Source organism: Spermophilus citellus, assembly GCF_964194105.1.
Source record: "Spermophilus citellus genome assembly, chromosome: 9".
Classification (NCBI taxonomy): Eukaryota; Metazoa; Chordata; class Mammalia; order Rodentia; family Sciuridae; genus Spermophilus; species Spermophilus citellus.
This window is the reverse complement of record NC_138191.1, coordinates 135,459,536-135,482,964: the sequence shown is the minus strand read 5'-3', so window position 1 is coordinate 135,482,964 and position 23,429 is coordinate 135,459,536. Positions and strand designations below refer to the sequence as shown.

At 58.1% G+C, this 23,429-nt stretch overlaps 1 protein-coding gene across 5 annotated transcripts in view; it reads right to left on the bottom strand.

Moving 5' to 3' along the window:
• PLEKHG5 (pleckstrin homology and RhoGEF domain containing G5) overlaps positions 1-23,429 on the bottom strand; it is a gene marked incomplete at its 3' end in the record, with an annotated part of 45,591 nt that overhangs the window by 10,917 nt on the left and 11,245 nt on the right. For 2 of the 5 annotated variants that reach the window (XM_081305464.1, XM_081305465.1), the window contains exon 1: positions 4,069-4,344. In XM_081305464.1, the coding sequence (XP_081161590.1) occupies positions 4,069-4,248 (180 nt within the window). In that variant the 5' untranslated portion in view covers positions 4,249-4,344. Of the gene's footprint in view, positions 1-4,068; positions 4,345-12,435; positions 12,513-13,151; positions 13,494-20,912; positions 21,193-23,429 lie in introns of those variants that run through there. The other 3 variants (XM_081305463.1, XM_081305466.1, XM_081305467.1) reach the window with 3 other exon arrangements.

Genomic DNA, 23,429 nt, shown 5'->3' with positions numbered 1-23,429 from the left:
TACCATTTTTTTATGAGAGAGAGAGAGATAGAGAGAATTTTTATATATATATATTAGTTTTCAGCGGACACAACATCTTTGTTTGTATGCGGTGCTGAGGATAGAACCCAGGCCGCATGCATGCCAGGCGAGCGCGCTTGAGCCACATCCCCAGCTCCCCCCAAAAATTTTTTTTCAAGCCCACTGAAAGTTATAAGAATAATAGCACAATGGCATCCACACAAGTGTCAATCACTGTCACATCTGACTTCATGCTCATCACTCCTTGCTCTGATGCAGAAACATGGCATGGCCTGAGAATAAGAATTTTTCTTTTAAACAGGCTCTCACCATGCTGCCCCTGATGGTCTTGAACTTCTGCACTCAAGCAATTCTCCTGCCTGAGCTCCCCCAGTAGCTGGGGCTACAGCTGTACGCCACCCGGCAGCTCAGGGATGTTTCCCGCAAAACCCCATACAGTGGACACCCTTGAGAACCAGGCCCTGTACGGATACTCCTTCTGATTCCCTCAGGCTCTCTGCTGTCTAAGGTAGCTCCTTTGTGGGGCTTTCCTCACCCAGAGTCCAGATGAGGTCTGCTCAGGGCCACGCTGTCTCTTCACTCCTTTACCAGTGAATGCTCCAAGGGCTTTTGTTTTGTTTTGTTTTGGCAGGGAGGAGAAGGGGGTCTTTCATAACCTGACATTTGTAAGTGTCCAGCTAGTAGCCTGGCAGGAAGCCCCCTGTGGATTGGCCTGGCTGTCCCTAGATGGTGTCAGGCTGAGTGTCTGGATTGGGACTCTACTGACTCCGTGCTCCCTGACAATTGATCATTTGGGGATTTTTGTTGTTGTTGTTGCTGTTGTTTTGGTACTGGGGGTTGAACTCAGGGGCACTTGACGAGCAATAGCCTCGACCCTATTTTGTATTTTATTTAGAGACAGGGTCTCACCGAGTGGCTTACTGCCTCACTTCTGCTGAAGCTGGCTTTGAACTCACAATCCTCCTGCCTCAACCTCCCGAGCTGCTGAGATTACAGGCCACTGGGGATCTTACTGCATCCTCTAAAGTCCCTTTTCCTACCTGGCATGTTGACACATACCTACTACCCTAGCTACTTGGGAGGCCAAGGCAGGATCATCATAAGTTCAAGGCCAGCCTGGGTGACAAAGCCAGATCCTGTCTCATAAAACAGAAATAATTCAATAAATTTCTCGTGTTTTTTAAAAATATTTATTCTTAAGTTTTAGGTGAACACAATATCTTTATTTTACATTTAAGTGGTGCTGAAGATGGAACCCAGTGCCTCGGGCATGCTAGGCGAGCGCTCTACCACTGAGTCACAACCCCAGCCCCAAACTTCTCTTGTTCTAAAGCCAGATGTGCTAATTTGTTACAGCAGCTCCAGGAAACTAATACATTGGGCGAAAAATCTTGGGGTTACTCTGGACCTCCACCGAGTCAGTCTGAAAACTCTGTTGGCTGTATCTTTAGTTTCTATAACCTCAACACCCGCCGATGCCCCTGTCACTTAGCCAGATGGCATCAGTGGCCTCCCAACTCTTCTCCCTGGCCCTGTCCACCACTTCTCCATGGAGAGCCAGAGTGAACATGTGCAAAGAGGAGTCACATTCCATCCACTCTAAACCTTCCAATGGCTCCCATCTCACACCCACAAAAGCCAGACGTGCCCTGTCCTACACATCTGTCCTGGCTTGCTCTGCCCCACCTGCCGGCCTCCTGTCTGTGCTCTGACCTGGCATTTGCTGGTCCCCCAGATGGCAAAGCACATACCCCTGCCTCCTCTCCTGCAGATCTTCACTTGCAAAGCCACCTCCTGCCCTTCTGCCCCTGACCTTGCTCCGGTTCTCTCCTGACCATCTCCTTACTCTACTCTGTTGCCTCCACACCTACGCAACTGCACGTCTTCACCCATCTGACTCACAGCCCTCAACTACACTTGATTAATTTATTAATTGGGAAAGTGGAGAGGCACTGAAGAGTTTTTGGCTGGGGAGAGCCAGATCAGAGATTTCCAAGATAACAGACAGGGCAAAGGTGGCCTGGACAGCAGAGAAGCTGACCCCAGGAAGGAGATGGGAGGTTAAGAGGAGGTGGGAAAGGTTGAGGTCCACTGGTGATTCCATCCTCATGTGTCTGGGGCTACCCTGAGGGTCTTACATGTGTCACCCTCTCCTCCTGGGAGAGGGGGTTCTTAGACCTATTTTATCTAAGAGAAGAGTAAGGCTCAGAGAGATTAAGTCATTTACCTACAGTCACATAGCCAATGGAGTCAGGACTTGAAGCCAATGTATGTGACTCTAGATCCCAGATTTTAATCACACTCATACCATTTCAGGCATCTGAGAAGAGAGATGAGTGGAGGAGACAGGACACATGTCAGCCCTGGGGCCTTGTGGACAGGAGAAATTCATCTTCATTTGATGCTCATTGTTTGGCCCTATGTTCCTCGCTCCTCCATTACACAGAAAAGGGTACAGGGCACAGAAACGGTGATCACTGGGTGATCCTGCTTAAGGGGTCTACCTTTTGTGGAGCTGGGTCCTGGGTGGCAGCAATGGACACTATAACTCAGACTGCTGCTGGCAGCCCAAGTGCCAGATGACCCCACTCCTGTGCCCCTCACAAGTGGCTGTCAGGGCCTGAGGCAGGGGTGTGGGTCTCAGCCACTACAGCTGTTCCTGGCTCCTGCTTTAACTTACTGTCTCACTCACCCACCCCACCCCACCCCAGGCACTACTGCCAAAGCCTGGCTCTGCAGACTCGGGGCCCCAGGCTCCCAGCGTCTCCTCTTGATAAAGACACTACTCAGCCCCTCTTCCCAGGAGGTCCCCAGTCTCCCAGCTCAGCAGCCCCTGCACTGCACCCAGCCTGGGCAGCTAGCCTGGCACAGGCTCCCCCTCTAACCTCTTCCTAACCCTAGCAGCTTAGGTGCCAGTGTGGGTGGCACTGCAGGCCAACCAGGCCCCAGCCCCAAGGTGGGTGTGTGGGGGCAGGAGATGGCTGGCAAGTGCCTTGCTAGGTTGTAGGGTCCTGAGGAGGGTCCCTGGGATCCTTTCAGCCCAAGTCTCTGACTCTGTGCCACAATCATGTTTTTAAACCAATCCAATAAACAGCAGATTTCACACAAAGATCCACTCCTTAAAGCAGATTCAGTGTTCAACAAATATTTATTGAGCACCTACTATAAAGCACTGGGCTCCCTTGAGGGCCTGGAGAGTCACTCCCCAGCCCTGCAATGAGCTTTGGTGACCACCACCACCATGGCTGCAGCTACAATGCACCAAAACCTCACCCCTCCAGTCTTGTGGGCACCCCCAGGGTAATAAACACCAGCTACACCATGAAGCTCAAGACTAGGACCTGAGCCAGGTGTTTCCAGACTTAACCATGCAGATCTGGCTGAGGACCAAGCTGCAAGTTGCAGGAACACACACACAACCCTGCCAGGGAGAACCAGGAGCCCACTGAGGGGCTGAGGCTGGGGTGGGCAGAGCTCCTGTGGATCATTTCCCCTCCCCACTTCCTCACAGCCCATGTCCAAACCACAGGCCTCCCCAGCTCCAAAAAGGGCCAGGAGTCTCCCCAACATTTAAGCTGAGTTGCCTTGTCCTCCAAACCAGGTTCTTGGACCCTTCTCTCAGACATGGGTGCCCCTCCCCACCCTTCCTGCCTGCCCATCAACACCCCTCAGGTAGGCACCTCTGACAGCCCAGGAAGAGCCCCAGGTGGGGTGCAATAAGTTCCCAGGGGAGACCCCACCCCCTGCAAACCACGGAACGGGCAGGTCCCACACCTCCAAAGGTGAAGGCCTTCCTAATAGCAAGGGAGGTGGGAGGGTGGCGGGCCTGGGAGCACAGCCAAGGCCGCCCAGGGGCACCGGGAGCCAGGCTCCCCATCACCTAGGACTGGCCAGAGGCAGAAGGGAGGCCTGTGTGCCCAGGAGGGCGCGGGGCTGGGACCCGTCCAGGGCCCGGGAGGCAGGTGTGTCCGCACACAGGACGGGCACAAGGGGCCCGCTGGGCAGGGGGAGCCCTCCTGCTTGGGGACCGCCCCGCCCCCGCCCTACCTGGCCGACGCTGGCGCGGGCGCGACCCCCGACGCACAGGGACTCGGGCTCCCGGGAAGGCGGCGCGGGGCCCGGCCTGGAGGCCGCTCGGCGCCCGGAGACGCCGGGCCCTGTCCCCATGGCGGCCGGAGGAAGCGGCGGTCTGTGCCGGACGACGCGCGGAGCCCCGCTTCCTGCCATTGTGCGGCCGCGCCCGCCCCGGCCGAGCGCGACGCGGGGACGGGGCCGGGCCACCCCGCGGAGCTCGCGCACGGCCCCCCGCGCCCCCCGCCCTTGTCCCGGAGACGCCGCCCCCCGCCCAGCCAGGGCTCCCGGAGGGTCCGTGTCCGCGCGCAGCCGGGGACGCCCCTCCGCTCGGACCCCAGCCTCCCGCCGCCACATCCTGCGCTCAGAGGCCTTCCCGAGGGTCATCCCAGCCCCGCGCGCAGCGCTGGCCGAGCGCGGGGCCCCGGACCCCTGGGGGTGGCGCGGAGGGGCGGGCCGGGAGTAGGGGCGGCTGGGGGCTGCGGGCCCGCGGTCAGGAAAACCCACAGCCCAGCTCGGCTTTGCCAGAGGTCCCTCTGCTCCAGGCGGGGTCCCCACCGCCAGGGGGCGCGAGCAGAGCCTGGATGGGGTGCGGGGTTCCCACTAGGTGCCCATTGAGCGCTTTCACACTCAGTCCCAGGAAGCGGGTAGGCACTATTATCCCCACTCATCACATGGGGATGAAGTGACACAGAGACCTAAAAGGGTACTGGCAGGGCCGAAAACCAGACCTCAACTCCAGGCCTGTAATGGCCTCCTCGGGATACTCCTCAGTACCCAGTCAGGGCCACCCAGCCCACCCAATCCTAGACAGCTCCTCCTCCACCTGGATACATGCAGAGAGTGAGGAGCAAGGGTCTGTGAGATGGTTTGGAGGGGGCAGCCGTTTATCAGGGGCCAGGAGGCTTCAAGAGCCACCCCCACTCCCAAAGGCCAAGTCATCCATTGTCCACACCACAGGCAGATCTCTGTGTGTGTGTGTGTGTGTGTGTATACCTTCTTGGGGATTGAACCTAGGCCTTGCATGCGCCAGGCAAGCGGTCTACCTCTGAGCTACATCCTCAGCCTTTAAAAAAAATTTTTTTTTTCCCGTGGCTAGCTGGCTCACTGCTAAATTGTCCTGGAACTTACAACCCTTCTGCCTCAGCTTCCGGACTAGCTTGGATTACAGCCACTGTGCCCAGCCAGGCAGGTCTTTGGAAAATTGCTTAGAATAAAATCCCACCATGGCTTGGCTCCCACTTTGCCTCCTAGGTGGGCCCAGAGGATGGTCACCGTGGCTGGCCTTCCTGCTGGTGGTCCCTAACAATTCACCTAACTCCGGGCCTTCACCCTGCACGCTCCATCTAGAACTCCATGCACCCCTGATCTTCAAATGACTGGTGCCGGGCTCCAACTTAATGCTACCTCCCCAAGCCCCCACCCCCCCAAAAAAAAAAAAAAACTGGGGCAGTGGCTCAGTAGTAGTGTACTTGCCTGGCATGAATGAGGCACTGGGTTCGATTCTTAACACCACATGTAAATAAATAAAGTTCTATCAACAACTAAAAAAAATTTTTTTTTAAAGCAAAACTGTCACTTTCCTTTTCCCAGTCACCTGAAGTTGAATTCATTCCTTCCTAGCCTCTTTTTTTCCCCTGTGTACCAGGGATTGAACCCAAAGGTGCTTAACTACTGAGCAACATCCACAGCCTTTTTTTTTTCCCCTTTCTTTTAAATATTCTTTAATTGTCAATGCACCTTTATTTCATTTATTTATATGCGGTGCTGAGAATTGAACCCAGTGCCTCACACATGCTAGGCAAGCGCTCTACCACCGAGCCAAACCCCAGCCCCAATCCCCAGCCCTTTTTATTTTTGACACAGGATTTCCCTAAATTGCTTAGGGCCTTGCTAAATTGTTGAGGCTGACCTCAAACTTGCAATCTTCCTATCTTCAGCCTCCTGAGTCACTGGGATCACAGGCATGTGCTACTGCACACTAGGATGTCCTTGACAGAGGCCAGGATCGTGGCTAGCTGGCTCACTGTGTCCTCAGGTCTTCCCATGGTACTGACCCACAGGGGTGTTCTCCATGTAGATGAGATCAAAGAATGGATGAATGAAGGCAAAAGAAGGTTCTTCAGCCACAGCAGAACTTAGGGATAGGGTCATCTCAACCAGGATATCACTTTCTGACCATCAGTCAACACAGCGTCCCCCCTGCTAGACCAAAGGGTCTCTCCCTCCTCTTAGGATCTGTGACCTCTGGCCTGCTGGGCCTGGACAGGTAAATTTCCATTTCAAATTCTGGTGATCTTGCCCCAGCCCCTGGCCCCTGCCTCACAGGCAGACAGCTACCTTCCACTGAGCACTGCCAAGTGCCATCACACCTGTTCCAGGAGTTTGTGCAAAGCCCATTCCTCCTCTCAGAGACTCCAGGAAGAAGACACGTTACTACCCCAACTTGACAGAGGAATAAGCTAGGGAGAGTGTGTGGGACTTGCCCCAAGGTCAGCAGCACTTAAGTGGGGAAATGGGTACCTGAGCAGGCCCAGGAAGTCCTGGCCCCTGACTCCCTGGGGAGGGAGCCTCTCCCCAGCCCAGCCCAGGCCAGCCAGGGCTGGCTTGCTGAAACTGATACTCAGAAACCAGATGCTAAGGCTGAGGAATCCTGCTCTCCAAGGCATCCCCCGCCCCAGGCCATTCTCCCCTAGCACCAGCTCCTTGGCCCCCAAAAAGCAAAGGGCAACCCAGAGCATCCTGCCCCATGATGGTTGGGATCCAGCTGCTCAGGGGTGGGGACAAACAGCAGCTCCTCATTCCACCCACAGCAAACTAGCCTACAACCAAGAGCCGGGGCTCCCTGGTGGAGGGGTACCCCTGTCCGGGGGTTCTCCAGCAGCAATAAACTACCCTGGGAGCCTGCTGGCCCCAAGGCGCACCCACCACCTCAGAAATCCAAGGGTGGAGCCCACATGCACGGGCAGGCTGGCCAGGCAGGGCATCTGTCTTCACTGCACAAGGCCCACGGGCTCCTCCCTCCCCTCAGCCTGGGCCTCACTCTTTGTCCTCTGGGTCCCAACACCCATTCAGAGGCAGAACATTTACTAAGGCAGAAGGTGGGCCCAGAAGACCTCTCGGCAGGCTAGGCCACCCCACAGGCCCGGTCCTCTGGGGAGGTCCCGGCACAGAATGGAGGCTAAGGGAAGAGGAAGGGGCTGTGAACTCTTCTGCTGAACCCTGTGGAATGTGCCAGACCCCTGAGAGCAGCATGTGAGCACCTGGTACCCACTTCCCCAGGGCCACCCAGAAGGCTTCTTGAGAGGGAACTGAAAAAAGGATCTGGGGCCCACCTACCCTTCCCTTCCCACACTGGGCAGCAGTTTCCATGTGACCAGAACACAGGCCATTTTTCCAGAATTTACTACATAAGGGTGGCTGATAGATCCTGGGATGTCCCTGGCCAAGGGACAGGGACTAGGAATACACACCAGGGAACTGCCACACCAAGCCTGAGAAAGGTTATTGGGGAATTGTAGGGCCAAGGACCCTTTTGGCCCCCATTTTCCGGTCTTCCACAGGCCAAGGTCTCCCTTGGGTTCATGGATGCCCCTCCCATCTCCCCAAACTATCCCAGGTGCAGCCTCTTGCGCCCCCTGCTGGCTTCTAGAGGACTGACATGGGTCTTCCTGATGGAGCTGGGTAAGTGGCACAGGACTCAACCACCAGACAAGACTAGGCGGCCCCAGGATCCCCCACTGCGCCAACAAGGCCACAGTCCCACAGACTCCTCATGACCACACCACTGGGCCGACTACTGGAGTCGGTGGGGCAGGAGTGAGACCCTTCTGAACTCAAGTAAATGGAAATGGAGCCAGCGGGGGCCCTATTAGAACCTGGTGGGGCCCTAGACTTGGGATTCTGACCATTAACTCAGGGGATCATGGTGCCCAGACCCTCCCCCACCATCCAGGGAGATTCACCTAGAGACGCAGGTCACCTGCCTGTGGTTGGGGCTGGGCGAGGGTACCGGAGTGGCCACAGGACTAGGGACACAGACCCAGGGAAATCGCAGTAGGCCACAGGTAACGTCGGGGTGCACAGGAGCCCCAGGAAGGGCCAGGCGCCTGAACCCTGCCAGATGGTGGCAGGAGGCCGGCTTGGGGGAGTGGGTTGGAGGCACCGCTGTCCCAGAGGGGCCCAGCCCTTTACAGATCTCCGGAAAGTTAAGTCCCTGGTCATTAACCTGGACTTGCAGACAGATGCTCACCCGTGCAGGGGCGAGGGCTGGCGAAGGCAGCTGCCCTAACCAGCCAGAGGACTCCCCAGGGGCCCAGGCGAAGGGACCCACAGGCCAAACCAGGCTCCTTCTGCTCCATCAATGGCTGTTCTCTGACCTGTCCCTCCGCAGTGCCCCAGAAACGCAGTCCTTCTCGGGGGCCCTTCCTTTTTAACTGGCCCTCGCCTGGCATGGCTGGCAAGGGGGCCGTCAGTCCTTTGAAGTTCCGCTCTCCCTGCAGCCAGAGTTTAGAAAAACCAGGCTCAGGCCTGGGGGAAGGGCCCTCTCCCCGCACTGCTCCCAGGCGAGGGGGCGAGGCGGGGGCGGGGCGGGGCGAGACTCAGTCCCCAGCGTTTTCCTGCACTTTGAAGCCTCTGCCTTCCCTCTGGCCCCTTCCCAGTTCAGGACCTCAGGCTGCCAGGGCCCTCCTAGCACACGCTGACTCTTTGGGGCTGGACCCCAGAAGGGCAGCGGTCTCCTCTGTCCCTGCTTGATGAGCCGGGTGCCCCAGGCCTTCCTTTGTTCCCGTTCCCCAAAATTACCTAGGCAAAGCCCAGCCCCTTCAGAGGTAGATAAGACCACAGCCTGTCTACAGCTGCCGGGCATCTAGAGGGACCAGCCACTCCCAAAGCTCCCCAAACCTGGCTATTCCCAGGGGCACCTGGTCTTCTGTCTTTTCCTGGCAAAGCACTGTCGGGACAATACCCGTCCTGTGCGGCTTCTCTCGATGACCAGCCCACTCCTCCCCTCTGCCCAGAGCCCACTGGCCTTCATCTGACACCCCGTGGACCCCTCTCATCCCTGCCCTTGCCCTATTGTGCTGGAAGGGAACTCCCAGGCCTCTCGGTGCCACCTGCTTGAGTGTGCCTAGGGGCAGCCGCAGGCAATGCTGGAAACTCCTCCCCATATCAACCAGAACTAGTGCCCCACCACGACCCCCTTGGGAGCCAAGGAGGAAAAGTCACCTCCCTTGCCCCCTACTACTCCCTGGGAATGGGAACGCTGAAGGCCGGCAGACCAGGTAGAGCCTGGTAGTCGGGCACTCCATCCAGCTGTTGGGGTCCTCCATTATAACGTGGTGAAGGCATGGTCCCTCCTGCCTGGGTGGGAGGAGGCCTGGAGGTGCTCCTCTGGTGCCTCGTGGTGGGCACTGAACAACCATGGCTGCTAGGATCTTACCTTTGTGGGAGCACTATGCCCGACAGGGCCAACACCCTCAAGTCTTTTGTCCCTTCAAATGTGGTGACCCCAAAGTCTAGGGGTGACTCTCTCCCTTGCTGAGGATGAGCTCTGTGCTCACAATTGGTGCTCCGTGAATATCGATGGCATGCTCTATGCAAAGCCCTCTCTATGGGTCTCTCTTAATCCTCAACACAAAAGTTTGATGCCTGTTTCCAGATGAAACTGAGGCTCAGAGAGGTATAATGAAGTGCCCAGGGCCACACAGCTGCAGGGTGTAGGGCTGATCCTGGAGCTCACAGGTGTGACTTGCTGTACATATCTTCATCCTGGAGATGGGCAGGGACACCACTTTTCTCCTGGGGTCTCTGGAGCATGCAGGGTGCTCCTGGTCCAGCCTGCCTCCCTCTCCTCAAGTCCCTCCCCGTGGCCCCTGGCTTCACCTGCTATTTATGGCCCCCGGTCCCCATCCCCTACTCTTCTCGCTTTCCTTCACCTCTTTACCTCCTTTTCCCAGGAATCCAGTTGCTTCCCCCAGGAATCCCATCCTGGTTGCCCATCCCACCCCACTGTGAACTCCAGGGGCAGGAGGTAGGGGTGGGGCAGCTGATTCATCTGAGAAGTCCAGGCCCGCTGGAGAGTCCAACAGAACCTCCAGAGTCCCACCCTGTTTGCAGATGGCCCTTCCTGCGAGCCATTCCTTGAGTGGCTGGAGAGCGTTAAGAATGGTTCAAGCCTCCCTGTAGGTGAACTTGCTAGTCATGCTGTGCGGGTGGGCAGGTTCCTTCCCCTCTCTGGGCCCTGGTTTCCTCACAGGTACAAGGTAATAAGGGTGATGCTTCTTCCCTGAGTCTTTCATGAGATTCATACAACCAGTTCAAAGGCCTAACACCCTGCCTGGCTATAAATGTGCTGGGGCAGTAACAGGTTCTATGGTCAATGGTATTGATGTATATATTTATCTCTTGTACTGGGCATTAAACCCAGGGGTGTTCCACCACTGAGCAACATCCCCAGTCCTTTTTATTTTTTCATTTGAGACAGGGTCTCACCAAGTTGCTGAGGCTGGCCTTGAACTTTCAATCCTCCTACCTCAGCCTCCCAAGTAGCTGGGATTACAGGGGTGCACCACTGCACCCAAAATTATTCTTTGCTCTTCACAAAACCCCAGTGTCCCTGGCCTCCTTTCACCCTCCACCTGTGCATTTGTGGCAGCTCCCCCACCCCCTGTCCCCCCCTTCCACTCTGCCTATCCCTGTTCCTACTACCACCAGAGGCCCCATCCTCCAAGATGTCCTCCCAGACTGGCCCCCTGACTCTGATCACTCAGGCATCTCTCTTCTTGAAATCAGTCTGTACCAACTGGCTCATGGGGGTCGCAGAAGTGACAGGGCTCAGACTCCCCCTTTGCAGACTGGATGACCCTGTGGCTGCTGCTGCTGGGATCTAGAGGCTGCTGAGCCCCAGGTCCCTCCAAACATCTCTCTTCTCAGAGGCCTCATCTCTTCAGAGCCTGGGTCCTCCCACCCTTATCCCTGTCCACAGCCTCCTGGGGACCTGCCTTGGAAGCAGGGCCCAGGGGAGGAACTGGAACATTGTGCCTCTGCCCTATTGTCACCCCTGAGGTCAGGCAGAGGCCTCAGGGCTTTGGAGCCCTGGCAGGAGGTCTGCTGTGGGGAGCAGAGCCAGTGTGTTGCCAGGAGCCCCCATCTGGGGGAGAGGCAACCAGCCAACCCCAGAGCCCAGTGCCAGGCACCATCCCAGCCAGCAGATTGTATCTGACATCACAGCCGCCCCCGTGCCCGGTGACCACGGCAACTGGAGGCAACCCCCTCCTCTCCCCGCCCCCAGAACAGTCCTCCATGTTCCTTCTAACCGTGGTCCTCCTGTACAAGATGAATGTGCATGTGTCTGGTGGGGGGGTGGGGAGGGGAGGGTGGCAGGGGTGGCATTTCAGATTTCCTGCAGCTGGCAGGGCTAAGCTGCAGAGTAGTTAGGCACATGGGCTCTGGCATTACAGACCTAGGCACTGGGTTCAAGTCCCACTTTCCTGCTTGCTGACCATCTGTCCTTGGGTAGCCACTTCACCTCCCTGAGCCTCAGTCTCCCCATCTCTATGTGGGAATATGGTTAGAACCCATCTCAGAAGAGAAAATTCAGTGCGTCCTTAGAGTCTGGGCCCAACACAGTGGGTTGCAGCAATTATTACTATTGTCATCAAAACGTGGGAGGAGGGTGCCTAAAACATGGTTCAATGGCTGGCTCCATCTCTCATGAGCTATGAGGCTTGAGCCAATCCACAGGACCTCTCTGAACCTTGGTATCTTCATCTGCAAAACAGGGTTACAATACCTTCCTGCAGAGCTGCCACAGCAGTGCATAGGCACAGAAAGCATGTGGCGCAGAGCCCAGTGTGGGTAAGCAGAAGCACCCAGGCACTATGTTTGCTCTTACCCCTCTTCCTGGCCCCCTTTTCCCTGATTCACATTCTGCACCATCCTGAGCCCTCAAACTCCAAGACCAGTTGTCCCCCTCTTCCCTTTAGCATCCCCATGGCCACAGTCATGCTCATCAAGTCCCTTAGTGGTCACTGGAACAAAACTTGAGGACCACTTCTGTGACACAGGGCTACAGCCCCTCAGGTCGGCTGCAGGAACCCCAGTGCAGCCAAAGGCTGCTCTCTGTTCTTCAGAAGTCCCCCGACTCTGCTTTTCCTCAGCCAGGAGCAGCCCCTCTGCCCTATTAGCAGCCCCTGTGGCCCTACCACCTCTGAATCCAGAGGACAGTGCTGCCCAGCTGCCGTGCCCTTGCCAGGGCTCCATGGACATCCGGGGCTTGGATGAAAAGGGCAGTGTGAGCCCCGTCCCCTCTGCCCCAGTACCCCGGCTGTCCAGCCTCCCTACCTTGGCGGCCCGCCCCTTGTCCATGCAGGCCGGGTGCTGGCAGCGCAGTCCCTTCTCCTCGGCTGGGCTCTGGTCGTCTGGGGAGGAGGAGCAGAGGGCATCTGTCAGGCAGGGACACCCAGGCTCTCCTGGGCTTCTGTGGCCTCCCAACCAGGGGACTGGTGGGGCGGTCTCCTCTCTCCTCCCTTCAAAGGAGGTCAGTGTCCTTTTCTCTTTTAAATGCCAACTTATCTGCCTGGAATCTGTTTGCAGAGACCTTCTCTTGCTGCAGCTCCCCAGGGAAATTGTCCAGATTCCATGGGGAGAAATGTCTTTGGAAATAAGCTACTCCCTCCCTCTGTCCCACGAGTGGAGGGAGGGGGCAGCTCGGTGACCTCCGGGGCCCCAGTTCCACCGGATCCCAGCAGCGCTGGGGGGAGGGGCACTCCAGGGGTCCGAGATGCCCTCTCGCCCCGCCCTCCACATCACTCTCTCCAGGGATGGCCACCCCGCAGAGTCCTGGGGTGACCCCCTTTCCCTGCTGCCATCTCTGACCCTGAACTTGGCCCCTCCAAGCCGCCTCCCCTCCCGGGGGCCGGGGCGTCGCGGCGGAGGGGGCAGGGCCCGGCGGCAGGACGCAGGGGGAGGGGAGGCCCGCGCCACCCGCCGCCACCCGCCCGCGCCCCTGGCCCCTCGCCGGCCTGCGCGCGGGCCCCGGGCCTCCGCCCCGCACTCACCCATGGAGCCGGCGCCGCGCCGGGGCGCCGAGAGCGGGAGCCGAGCGGGACGAGCCGGAGGCCGAGCGCCTCGGCGGCGCTGGCGGGAGGCGGGGCGGGGCAGGTGGCGGCGGGAGGAGCCGCTGGGACCCGCACCGCGCCTCCCCGGAACCGCGGGGTGTGTCCAGGTGCCGTCCCGCCCACCCCGCTCCCGGCCGCTTCTCCAGGCCCGGAAGGGCCTGCGGGGGCGAGGAGCTGCACCCCGCGCTGCAGGCTGGACCCGCCCGCCCGGCCGCCCCCCGCGCCGCGGCCCAGGGAGAGGTGGGGTCGGCGCCCAGAGCAGCCGCTGCGGCCCCGCGCCTGTCCTGGGGTCTGCATCGTTAGAACTTTATTGGAGGGCAAATGCCAGGAGACCACAGCTCAACTCGTCCCCACAAAACTAACTTTCACAAAATAACCAGCACCCGGCCAAGCAGCGGAGCATCCCCGAGCCCCGGGAGGCCCCCACGTGCCAGCTGCTTCCCCAGGGGCGCCCCTGCTTCCCCAGGGGCGCCTCTAATTGCCGGGCTTAGTTTTGTCTGGTCTCCGACTTAAAGTGGAATCGCCAATCCTTGGAACCCTTTGCAGTACAGAAACAGCCTAGGAGAGGTGGCCAGGACTCCCAAAGGACACAGCCAGTGGTCCCGAGCCTGCGTGCCGCTAGCCCACCCCACCCTGTGCTTTGGTGCTAGGAGGCTCCAGGAAACAGACCTCAGAATAGAATGCCTGTTTCCACTGGGCCACCTCCAGCATCCAAAGCCCAGCATGGGGTGGGCTTCCCGGCCCTCTCCCCTGGAGACCTCTCACCTGCAGCAGGATGCTGCACAGATTCCCTATGTGGGCTGAGCCCTCAGGGATGACCAGGAGGACTCTTGGCAGAGGGAACTGTGGTGGGTCCTGGACCTTGAGGGCTCCCTGGAGGATCCCCTGAAAGGCTCCCTTGTGCCAAGCCCTGGGCTGAGTGCATGGAACCCACTGGTGACCTTGACTTAGGGAGTTTGCCATGGGCAGTAAAACAAGGTGGCCCCTTGGGAGCAGCACATCTGCGCTGCAGCAAGGAGGAGGCTCAAGGGGAAGGGGCTGTTTGGAGCATCTGCACCAAGAGCTGGCACAGGCTTTATGAGACCTGGGGGCTAGGAGGGAGGGAGGTGCCCAGGGTCCCTTTGCAGGATTCTTGTGCAGCTATTGTCTACTGTGACACTGGCAGTCCAGAGAAGAGACTAGCATCTTCCCATGGGCACTTGCAGGACACTCGTCAGCCTGGTCCATCCTCATACCCACACAGGATGGTCTTCCCTCCCAGAATCTCTGCTTCCTCAGCTTTCCAACAAACCAACAGGGAGGAGGCAGAGGCAGCCAAGGTGGGGACAGATGGCTCTGCATGGACCCTGACCAGGTCCTTGGGTTGGTTCAGTGGTCCGGCTGGTCCCAGCCCTGCCTGCCAGGAGGTAGGGGACCTGAGGGTGGATGGGCTTCAGGGCTCTCATTCTCTACAACCAGCAGCCCCGTCCTCGCCATCTGGGTTTCCACGGGGATCTCAAACCCTCAGCTAGCTCTGGGGAGTTTCCCACACACTGTACCGGGAAATGCCTACCCTTGGCTCCAGGAAGGTTCCAGGTCCCTGAGTCCTCAAAACCTGAGGTCAGGTCCTAGCCCTTCTGCCCCAAGACCTCAGAGTTCTGGCTCCATATTCTGTAGGCTCCAGGTCATCCTTCACCACTGGGGTCCACCTGCATCAGCAGCCCTCTGATTGCCCTCAGTAGCCACAGGGCTGAGGACGTGGGCTCTGGAGTTCTTTGTTACCATGCTTCCAGGTGCGGTCTACCTGTCTGAACCCTGGCCTCGTGGCCCTTAGCGTTAGTGTGATCGCGCTGGAGGCATACATCTGCATGCCAGAGCCACGCTCCGGGCTCTCTGTCCTAGCTCGCCAGAGGGACGTCTCTCCCAGCTCTGCTCCAAGGCTGTGACTTCCTGGGTCTCAGGAAAGCCTCTCTCTCCTGGTGACTGCAAATCCAGAAGAATCGGTGGAGACCCTGGCAGCTTTCGGGGCTTAGGACTGGGGGTGCGGGGACAGACTCCAGGACAGGCAATCCCCACCAGGGGCCAGCCACAAGCTCCTCTCCAGGCAATCTGCCCACCCACAGCCCTCACAGAAAGGGTGGGCCTGGTGTGGGGGACATATCATTCTAGGTGGTGTCATGCCCTGGACGTAGCCAGCTGGGCCAAGTGTGGCCACTCAGCCCAGCTTAGCCAATCAGATTTGCTCTCCTGAGAGTTGCAGGAGAGGCAGCAACCCCTATGGGGGCCTGAGGTCATGTAGAGTCACTTAGCAGATCTCCTTGTCATGTAGAGCAGGGACAAGGAGATCTGTTAAAGCAACCAGTCAGTGGAGAGGACCCCAGAGCAGAGCAGGAAGGCAGGAGGCAGGCTACAGGGCAGCTTCCCATGCAGAGCGCTCTACTGCATGCCTCAGTTCCCCAGGGACCCTTCCCTCTGACCCATCTGCTCCTCCACCTCAGCCAGGCCCCAGGCAGATCCCAAGCCTTTGCTGGCCCTCTCTCTGTCCCAGCTCAGTGCCACAGGCTGTTTACCTGGGCCTGAGACAGCCCAGCCGACCTCCTGGCTCCCTGGTATCCCCTAGCTGGGGAAGCCTGGGGTCCCTCAGCCAGGCACAAGAGCCCACTAGCCAGGACAGCCCTGCCCCCATCATAGTCATAGGACGCCTTTGGCTTCCTCCCCAACACACTCTCTACCAAAGCAGGCAGCAGTTAGCCCGCACACATGTTTTGTTTGGCTGAGCACAGTGTTTAAAAGAATTTGAATGGGTTGCCAATTTTGAGAAGTCAGGAGATTTTACATAAAAATCCAGATTTCTGGCTTCTCTTGACAAACCAGAGGAGCCTGGAGGCTCTGGAACCGTGTTCCTGAAGGCTCCAGTTCCTGAGCTGTGTCCATCCTCGACCAGCACAAAGCCAGCCACCAGCCGCCAGCCACAGTCTCCACCACTCCCTACAGTTCACACCACCCTGGAGACAGTTGAGTTTCTGACCCCAAACCAGCCCTTCTGGGATTTGTTCCTGAGGACACCCTCCCGTTGCTGACATCTCACCCTCTTTCCAGCCCCCAGTTGATGTTGCTTCCTTCTGGAAGGCTCCCTGTTGCAACATGTCCAAATCCCAGAGGCACCACCGCTCCACTCCCCCATCTTGGGAGAGGCCTTTGAACTGCCTTATCATTTTCAACTCAGATGGCTTCAGGGACAGGTGATGACCAGAGCTCTCACTTGCTGAGAGCTCTGCTTTCCATAGCTGGTCTCACGTCACCATCGCACCCAGACAGCAGTGTCCAACCCCAGATGGCAGCCACTGGCCACTGCCCCACATTGCCCTGGCAATGTGACTGGTCCAGAGAGTGCCCTTAGGCTGCATAAGTAGCACTCACACCTGACCCTGAGGACTTAGTATGGGGGAAACAAGGTAAAATAACTCACTGATTTTTTTTTTTTAAACAGTGATCACAAGTTGAAATGGAAACATGTGAAATGTTGGGTTAAGGGGCTGGGGTTATGGCTCAGCAGTAGAGCACTCGCCTAGCACGTGTGAGGCCCTGGGTTCCATCCTCAGCAACACATAAAAATAAATAAATAAAGGCATTGTGTCCAACTACAACTAAAAAATTTAAAAAAAAAAGAAATGTTGGGTTAAATAAAATACATTATTAAATTCATTTCGCCTGCTTGTTTTTAGTTCTTTTGTTTAATGTGGCTACTCAGAAAGTTAAAATAACAAAAGACCTACGGCAGAACTTTTCTGAACAATCATTGTCCCTATTCTATTCTTTTTTTTTTTTTTTGAGAATTTTTCAATATTTAGTTTTTAGTTATTGGCGGACACAACATCTTTATTTTATTTTTATGTGGTGCTGAGGATCGAACCCAGAGACCCGTGCGTGCCAGGCAAGCGCGCTACCGCTTGAGCCACATCCCCAGCCCCTAATTTTATTTTTGACAGTACCATCTCCTTGCATGTATTCTTAACTGCATCGCGCACATGATGTACATGGGACACACAGTGTTATTCCCCAAAATACCAAGGGGCTGTGCAGCGGATGGGCTCTTCCTCCCAGATGCTCTTTAATCGTTGGGCCCAAGATGCCACCATTGCTTTTCTTTCTTCTTCTGATGAAAACTCAGGAGCAAAAATATGGAGCACTTCACGAATTTGCGTGTCATCCTTGCACAGGGGCCATGCTAATCTTCTCTGTATCGTTCCAATTTTAGTATATGTGCTGCCGAAGCGAGCACCCTATTCTATTCTTTTATTGGTCCTGGGGGATGGAACCCAGGAAGCTCTACCACTGAGCTACATCCCAGCCCTTTTAATTTTTTTTTTTTTAGTTGTTGATTGTCCTTTATTTATTTATTTACTTATATGTGGTGCTGAGAATCAAACCCAGTGCCTCACACATGCTAGGCAAGCGCTCTACCAACTGAGCCACAACCCCATTATTTTTTTCTTTTGAGAAAGGGTCTCGCTAAGTTGTTGAGGCTGGCCTTGAACTTGGGCTTCTCCTGCCTCAGCCTCCCAAGTACCTGGATTACAGGTGTGCACCACTATTGCTGCCACCATTGTCCACATTTTATAACTGAGGATACTGAGTCTGTCTCGGAGGATAGAGAGAATTTCTGAAGGTCAAGCAGAGGTGACAGGCCTGGAACGGGATCCCAGCTCCATAACCCTCCAAGGCTGTGTCCCCAACCACCAGGCCACAGCACCCCCATGGTACCTGGCACAATAACATGAATCAATCCTGCCCTTCGTGACCTAAGTGCCCCCTTGCACCTGCCCTCACACTCTCCAGGGGCGCCCCTCTCCTGAGAGCATCCCACTCAGATGACCCTTCTGCTGGGAGAAGGCAGAGCCTCTCTGCCCACTGCCTCCCAACCCCAGGCCTGGCCACAGAAAGGCTGCCCCTCCCAGGAAGCAGCTGCAACCTTGAACGCCCCCTCCCACGTAAGCCCAGCCTTCCTGGGAGCCTTCCAAGCTCGGGCAGCTGCCTAGGCGCTGCTGGGGCTGGACCCCCTCACAAGTGGTCTGGGGAAGGGCAGAATTTGGCCTAAATCTGGTCAAATGACTGTTGGTCCTGGGACATTTGTCACTCCCTGTACCAGACTCTGGTTGGAGCATCCCAGGAGACCTGCGAAAGAAATGTGACCGTGGCCCCCTTTCCAAAGCACCATGGGGCAACTTAAAAGGTAGGGCAGCTAAGAGGAACCCTAGCTGGAGGAAGGGGCATGTGCCTCGGCCCTGAACCATGGCTGGTGGTGTTCCTTGGGGCCTGAGATCCTGACCCTGCCCTGTCCACCCACACCCCTCAGGCTCAGAAAGAAGAGGTGGGAGGACACATTCAGAATTCCTTCCTGGGGCCAGAGAAACTGTCCACACAGTTCCTGGAGCAGGCCTGGGGCCAGCCGGCCACTTCCTCTGGCTGAGGCTGCCGTGGGCGCCTGCCCATCTGTCTATCTGCCTGCCATGGCTTCCTCCCAAGGCTCCTCAGAGGAACCGAGAGTGGCCCATGGAAGAACAGAAGTGGGTTTGAAATTCCACCTCTGGACAGTCATGATTGACACAGGAGGCCCACTCCCATCGTGGGCTAGGCCAATGCGGTGGCCCAGCACCCTCCCTGTATGGGCCCAGGCCAGGGGCTGGCTGGCTGGCAGCAGAGGGCTGAGCCCACACAGACAGCTGCGTGCCCTGGCTCACCCACCCGGGATCTGCTCACGTGCTGTTACCCAAAGGCCCTGTGCCACCCAGGGCCTCTCTGCCAGCCTGGGGAGAACTGGGCATGGGCTCATATCAGTGGGCAGAGCCTCAGTCCTGGGGCTCAGACAAAAGATGTATCTGAGTGCCACCATTCACCCTCCTACCAAACTCTGCCAGAATAAAGGGGACACCAAGAAGGCCCTGCCTCGGAGGGTGGGCATGAAGATTCCAGGAGCCAGGGCTTAAAGAACCCACTCCGCAGGCCGGGCACGTGTGATCCAAGGGGCCCCAGAGCCAAAGATGGCAGTCACTGTGGAACCCCAGAGGCAGAAGGGATGGGGCTTCACAGAGGTAACTCCAGGCTACATCAGCAGTGGTGAGGACTCCCAGGCAGAAAATAAATAGGACAGCTGTGGGGAGGGAGGAGCTGCAGACTGCAACCTCCACCCCACGGGAGTGCAGTGTGCTGGGGGGCAAAGGGACATGGCTCCCAGGGGGCTCTCTGGCCTTAACTGGGATGGGTTGAATGAACTGAGGCAAGGCTCTGACCCGGTTGGAACCCCTGCCACCTTACCTGCCTCGGGCAGGCAGGAACCTGCCAAAGTAGCATAAGCAGACAGGGCTCCCACGACCTGCCCCAGCCCACCTCTCCCTCCAGGTGGCTTTCTGGACGAGGGACAGGGGAGTTTTGCCTTGGCATGGCCCACCGCCACACACTCCCTCTCCCCGTGCATAGCCCTGCATAGCCCTGCTCTCCTGCACACACCTCCAACGGTGCCCGAAGCTGGGAGGGTCCCAGTGGGCACCGCGCCTGTCCCTCCCTGCAAGCAGCCACATCCCCAGTCCACCACAGCCAGGGGTGAGTCTAACAAAGGCGCCTGTTGTTCTCCATTCTCCATTCTGGAAGCAGCGTTTCCCATCTCCCTGACCAGACCACCCCTACTTGGTCTGGGGACCCCCTCCCACTTGCAGCGTGGACTTCAGGCCTAACAATCACTCTCACCCCCTCTCGGGGTGGCCACAGGCCTCTGGGTTTGGGGAAGGGCCTACATCAGGCTGGGGAAGCTCCATCCTGGAGAGGCTCCTGCTCCTCTGGGCTTGCAGCCTGGAGGCCAGCGCCCAGCCTTAGCAGGAGGCCCTCGGAGAAGGGAGCCAAGGCCAGGCCCAGGTGCTGTGACCTGGTGGTCACTCTGCTCAGCCTCCGCGGGCCAGGCTTGGTTCCCCTCACTGTCCCAGAGCAGTGCCAACAACCAGGCCCACAGCTGGGACCAGTGCAGCTCAGCTGAACCAGGCTCAGCAGCAGTGACAATCACAGCTGGCATGGACCAGGCCCCTCCTCTCTGCCCCTGTCTGGTCAGACAGGGAGCTCTGGGGGGAGTGCCCTCAGCCCCTCCTGAGAATGGTGCAAACATCATCCCCGTTTTCTTCACACTGTCCTGGGAACAGCTGGGGTAGAATCCGACCCCAGGACCCCCACAGCCTTGCCCTGCCTTCCCTGTGAGGGGCTCAGTGTCACCATGCCTACATTTCTTCATCTGTAAAACGCAGATAATAGCAGAAATGCCCCACGTCCTGAGGCTGGACTCTGAACATTCCAGAAGGGCTCTTCCCACCACATAGCCCTGAGAGAACCCTGTGGTCTGATCTCCGAGGTGGGGTGGGCAGAGGCAGAGTCCAGTCCCGAACCCCAGAGCTGGCCACTGTTGCCACTGTCCTCCAGCTGCTAGTCCCAAGCCAGGGGCAGGGCCACAGGCCCAGTCAGACCACCTCAAGGAAGGAGAGCTCCTTGGGCTGCCCTCTGCCCTCGGGGTCTTCACGCTGGGGCCCCTCTCCCCTCATCAGCAGCTTCCAGGAGGGGCTCTGGCCACTGGGGGGGCTTGTACCATCCCAGCGACATGGGCGTGGTGAGTGGGCTGCAGCTCTGGCCAGCGGGACTGCCAGAGCCTCTTGGAAGTCCTCCTGGGATGTGACCCGCACCTACCCCCGAGGTCCTCGATGATGTCCAGGGTGGAGCTCCAGGAGAAACGCTCCACGGCCCCTAGCTCCAGTTCAGCCAGGTCTCCAGGCAGGGCCTCCAGCTCATAGGCACCCCGCTTCCTCCAGTAGAGAAACATGCTGGGGCCGGGGCTCCCTGCCTGACCTGCGCCCTCCAAGGCTGGTTGGCCCCAGGGACCTGAGTCCCTGAGGCCGGAAGCAGCAAGTGCTAGGCCGTGGAGGGGCCGCAGGGACCACTGGAGCTGGCCTCGGGCAGGCCAGCACAGCCCTCCCCAGGGAGGGGAGCATTCTGGGAGCGGCCGGGGGCCTTGCAGCTGACCAATGACCAGGGCCCCTGCCCCACACAAAGCGCCTTTCTTCCCCTCCCACAGACATTTTATAAATTTCGCCTTCCCGGCCCCCTTGGAGCCCCCGCTGAGGAGATGGGCTGGCCGTCTGGGACAGCACAAGCCAGGAAAAGAGTGCGATTGTTTCGTGGTCATTTTGCTAAGATAAGTTTTCAGAGGAGAAAAATGTGCTGCCCCAGGAGCAATTCCAGCTCCTCCCCTGACCTCTGACCTGTCAGCCCCAGCTGGCCCACAGGTCTCTCAGTGAGGAATGGAAGCACCTGTGGGGTGCCGGGGGATGCCCCCAGGCAGCACCCAGCTCCTTGCCAGGAAGCTCAGACAAGTCCCCAAGCTCTGCTGGGCCAAGTCCCCAAGGGGAGCTTTCAGGGGGTCAGGGGGCAGGAGCTTCTGGACAGGTCTTTCCTTCCAGCTGTCTGGGGGGCCTGGCTCTGCCCACTGGGCTCTTACCTCTCTGGGCTGGCCCCTCTTCACCAGGTTGCCCACCTGTCTGCCTCTCTCCTCAGACTGTCACCCACACCAATGGTGGTGTCATGCATGAAACCCTGGGTGGGCTGAGCCTGGGCAAAGGGACTCTGGCCTTGTTAGGGAGCCTCTGTGCATCCTCCACGGTGGATTTGAGGGCAGAAAAGGCTGGGGAAAGGCGGAAGGGCTGGGGTTACAGAGCCATCCACAAAATAAAAATGGTGAGAGAAGTGGAAGCCAACCAGCCACTGCCCCATCTATCCACGGGGTCTTGGGAAAATCACACATTTTTCAAGCTGAAAATAACAACCGAGAGCCTATACTAGGTCTTGGGTGCAGAGACTCCTACATCTATTCCAAGTGACCTTTGCCCTGCCCAATCATTGTGGCTCTCTCCTGGAGGGGGACAGTGTTCTGGTGGCAGAGGAGGACACCGAGGTTCAGCTTAAGGATAGAGCTCACGTTTGGACCCAGGACCATCTCACTTCAAAGCTGGCTTGAGGAACCGGAAAGCCATCTGAGGAGGAAGGCCAAGGGCTCAGAGAGCAGTGGAATGGCCCCTTGGAAATCCAGACTGGATGGGGCCAAGAGTGCCCTGCCCTGAGCTCCCACCAGCCTCTGCCCTGTTGCCAGCCTCTTCTGTATGACTTGGTGGGTGCATCTCCATCCGTCTACCCTGTACCCCAGCCTAGGTAGGGGCAGAGCAGAACAGAGCCAGCACCCCTCTGACCAGACACCTGGGTCACCGCAGGGCTGTGGTGGGGCTACGTTGGCAGGAGGGCCATCTAGGCAGACAGTGCACCCCCAGCTGAGGGATGAGGTGCCAGGAGGCGTCTGGGGTAACTGGAACCATACGCCTGCTACCCCCACCTTCAGCGGCACAGGGCCAGGAAGGACCAGCACAGCAACCTGGGAGCCTATGGAAGGTCAGGGTACCCCAGCTTGTGTTCAGCATGGAGGGTCAGACTGAGGCTTGGGGCACGAGGCCACCCACTGCCTGCCATCCACTGCCAGCAGAGGCCAGGGCTGCAGAAAGGGGAGGCGTCACCCAACCAGACCCCTCTTCGTGTGACAGGAGCCACACCTGGTTATGATTTCGGGACAACCAATCCCAGAGCAGCCCTGCCCCGGTGAGGGCCAAGGTTTCTTCCAGTGTCTCCTCAGCTTTGGCGTGGACACAAGGAGCACCCCTGAGAAGGCCCGACTCCCACGGGCCCGTTTGGGCCCAGATCCTGGAGCCTCCTGGGAGCAGGCCCTCTGGAGTGCTCGGTGCTGCAGAGAAGGGGGGGGGCAGGCCACACTCAGATCTGAGAGCCCCAGTCCCACCATGCTGGCAACCTCACCCCCTAATTTTCTGTCTCCAAACACGCCTCCTCCTCCCGCCTCCCTGCTGCCTCCATCTCCCGCTCTCGTCCCATCCAAGAAGGAGCCTCCCCACCTGGGAGGGCAGCAGGCAGCCTCTGTGGTCAGGGCTGGCTCCCCCAGCAGTGCTCAAGAACAGAGCTCAGTGACCCTCAGGAGAGGCAGTGGACCCTGGGGGGCTGCTGACCGACGTGGGGTAGCTCTGTATCCTTCTGACGGCTGGGCTGGGGCTTGTCTTGCCTCTGCTGTCCCTGGCCTGGTAATACTGACAACTGTGCTCTGCAGGGCCAGAGGCCACACTGACCGCAGCATACAGGTCTCACTGAATCCTC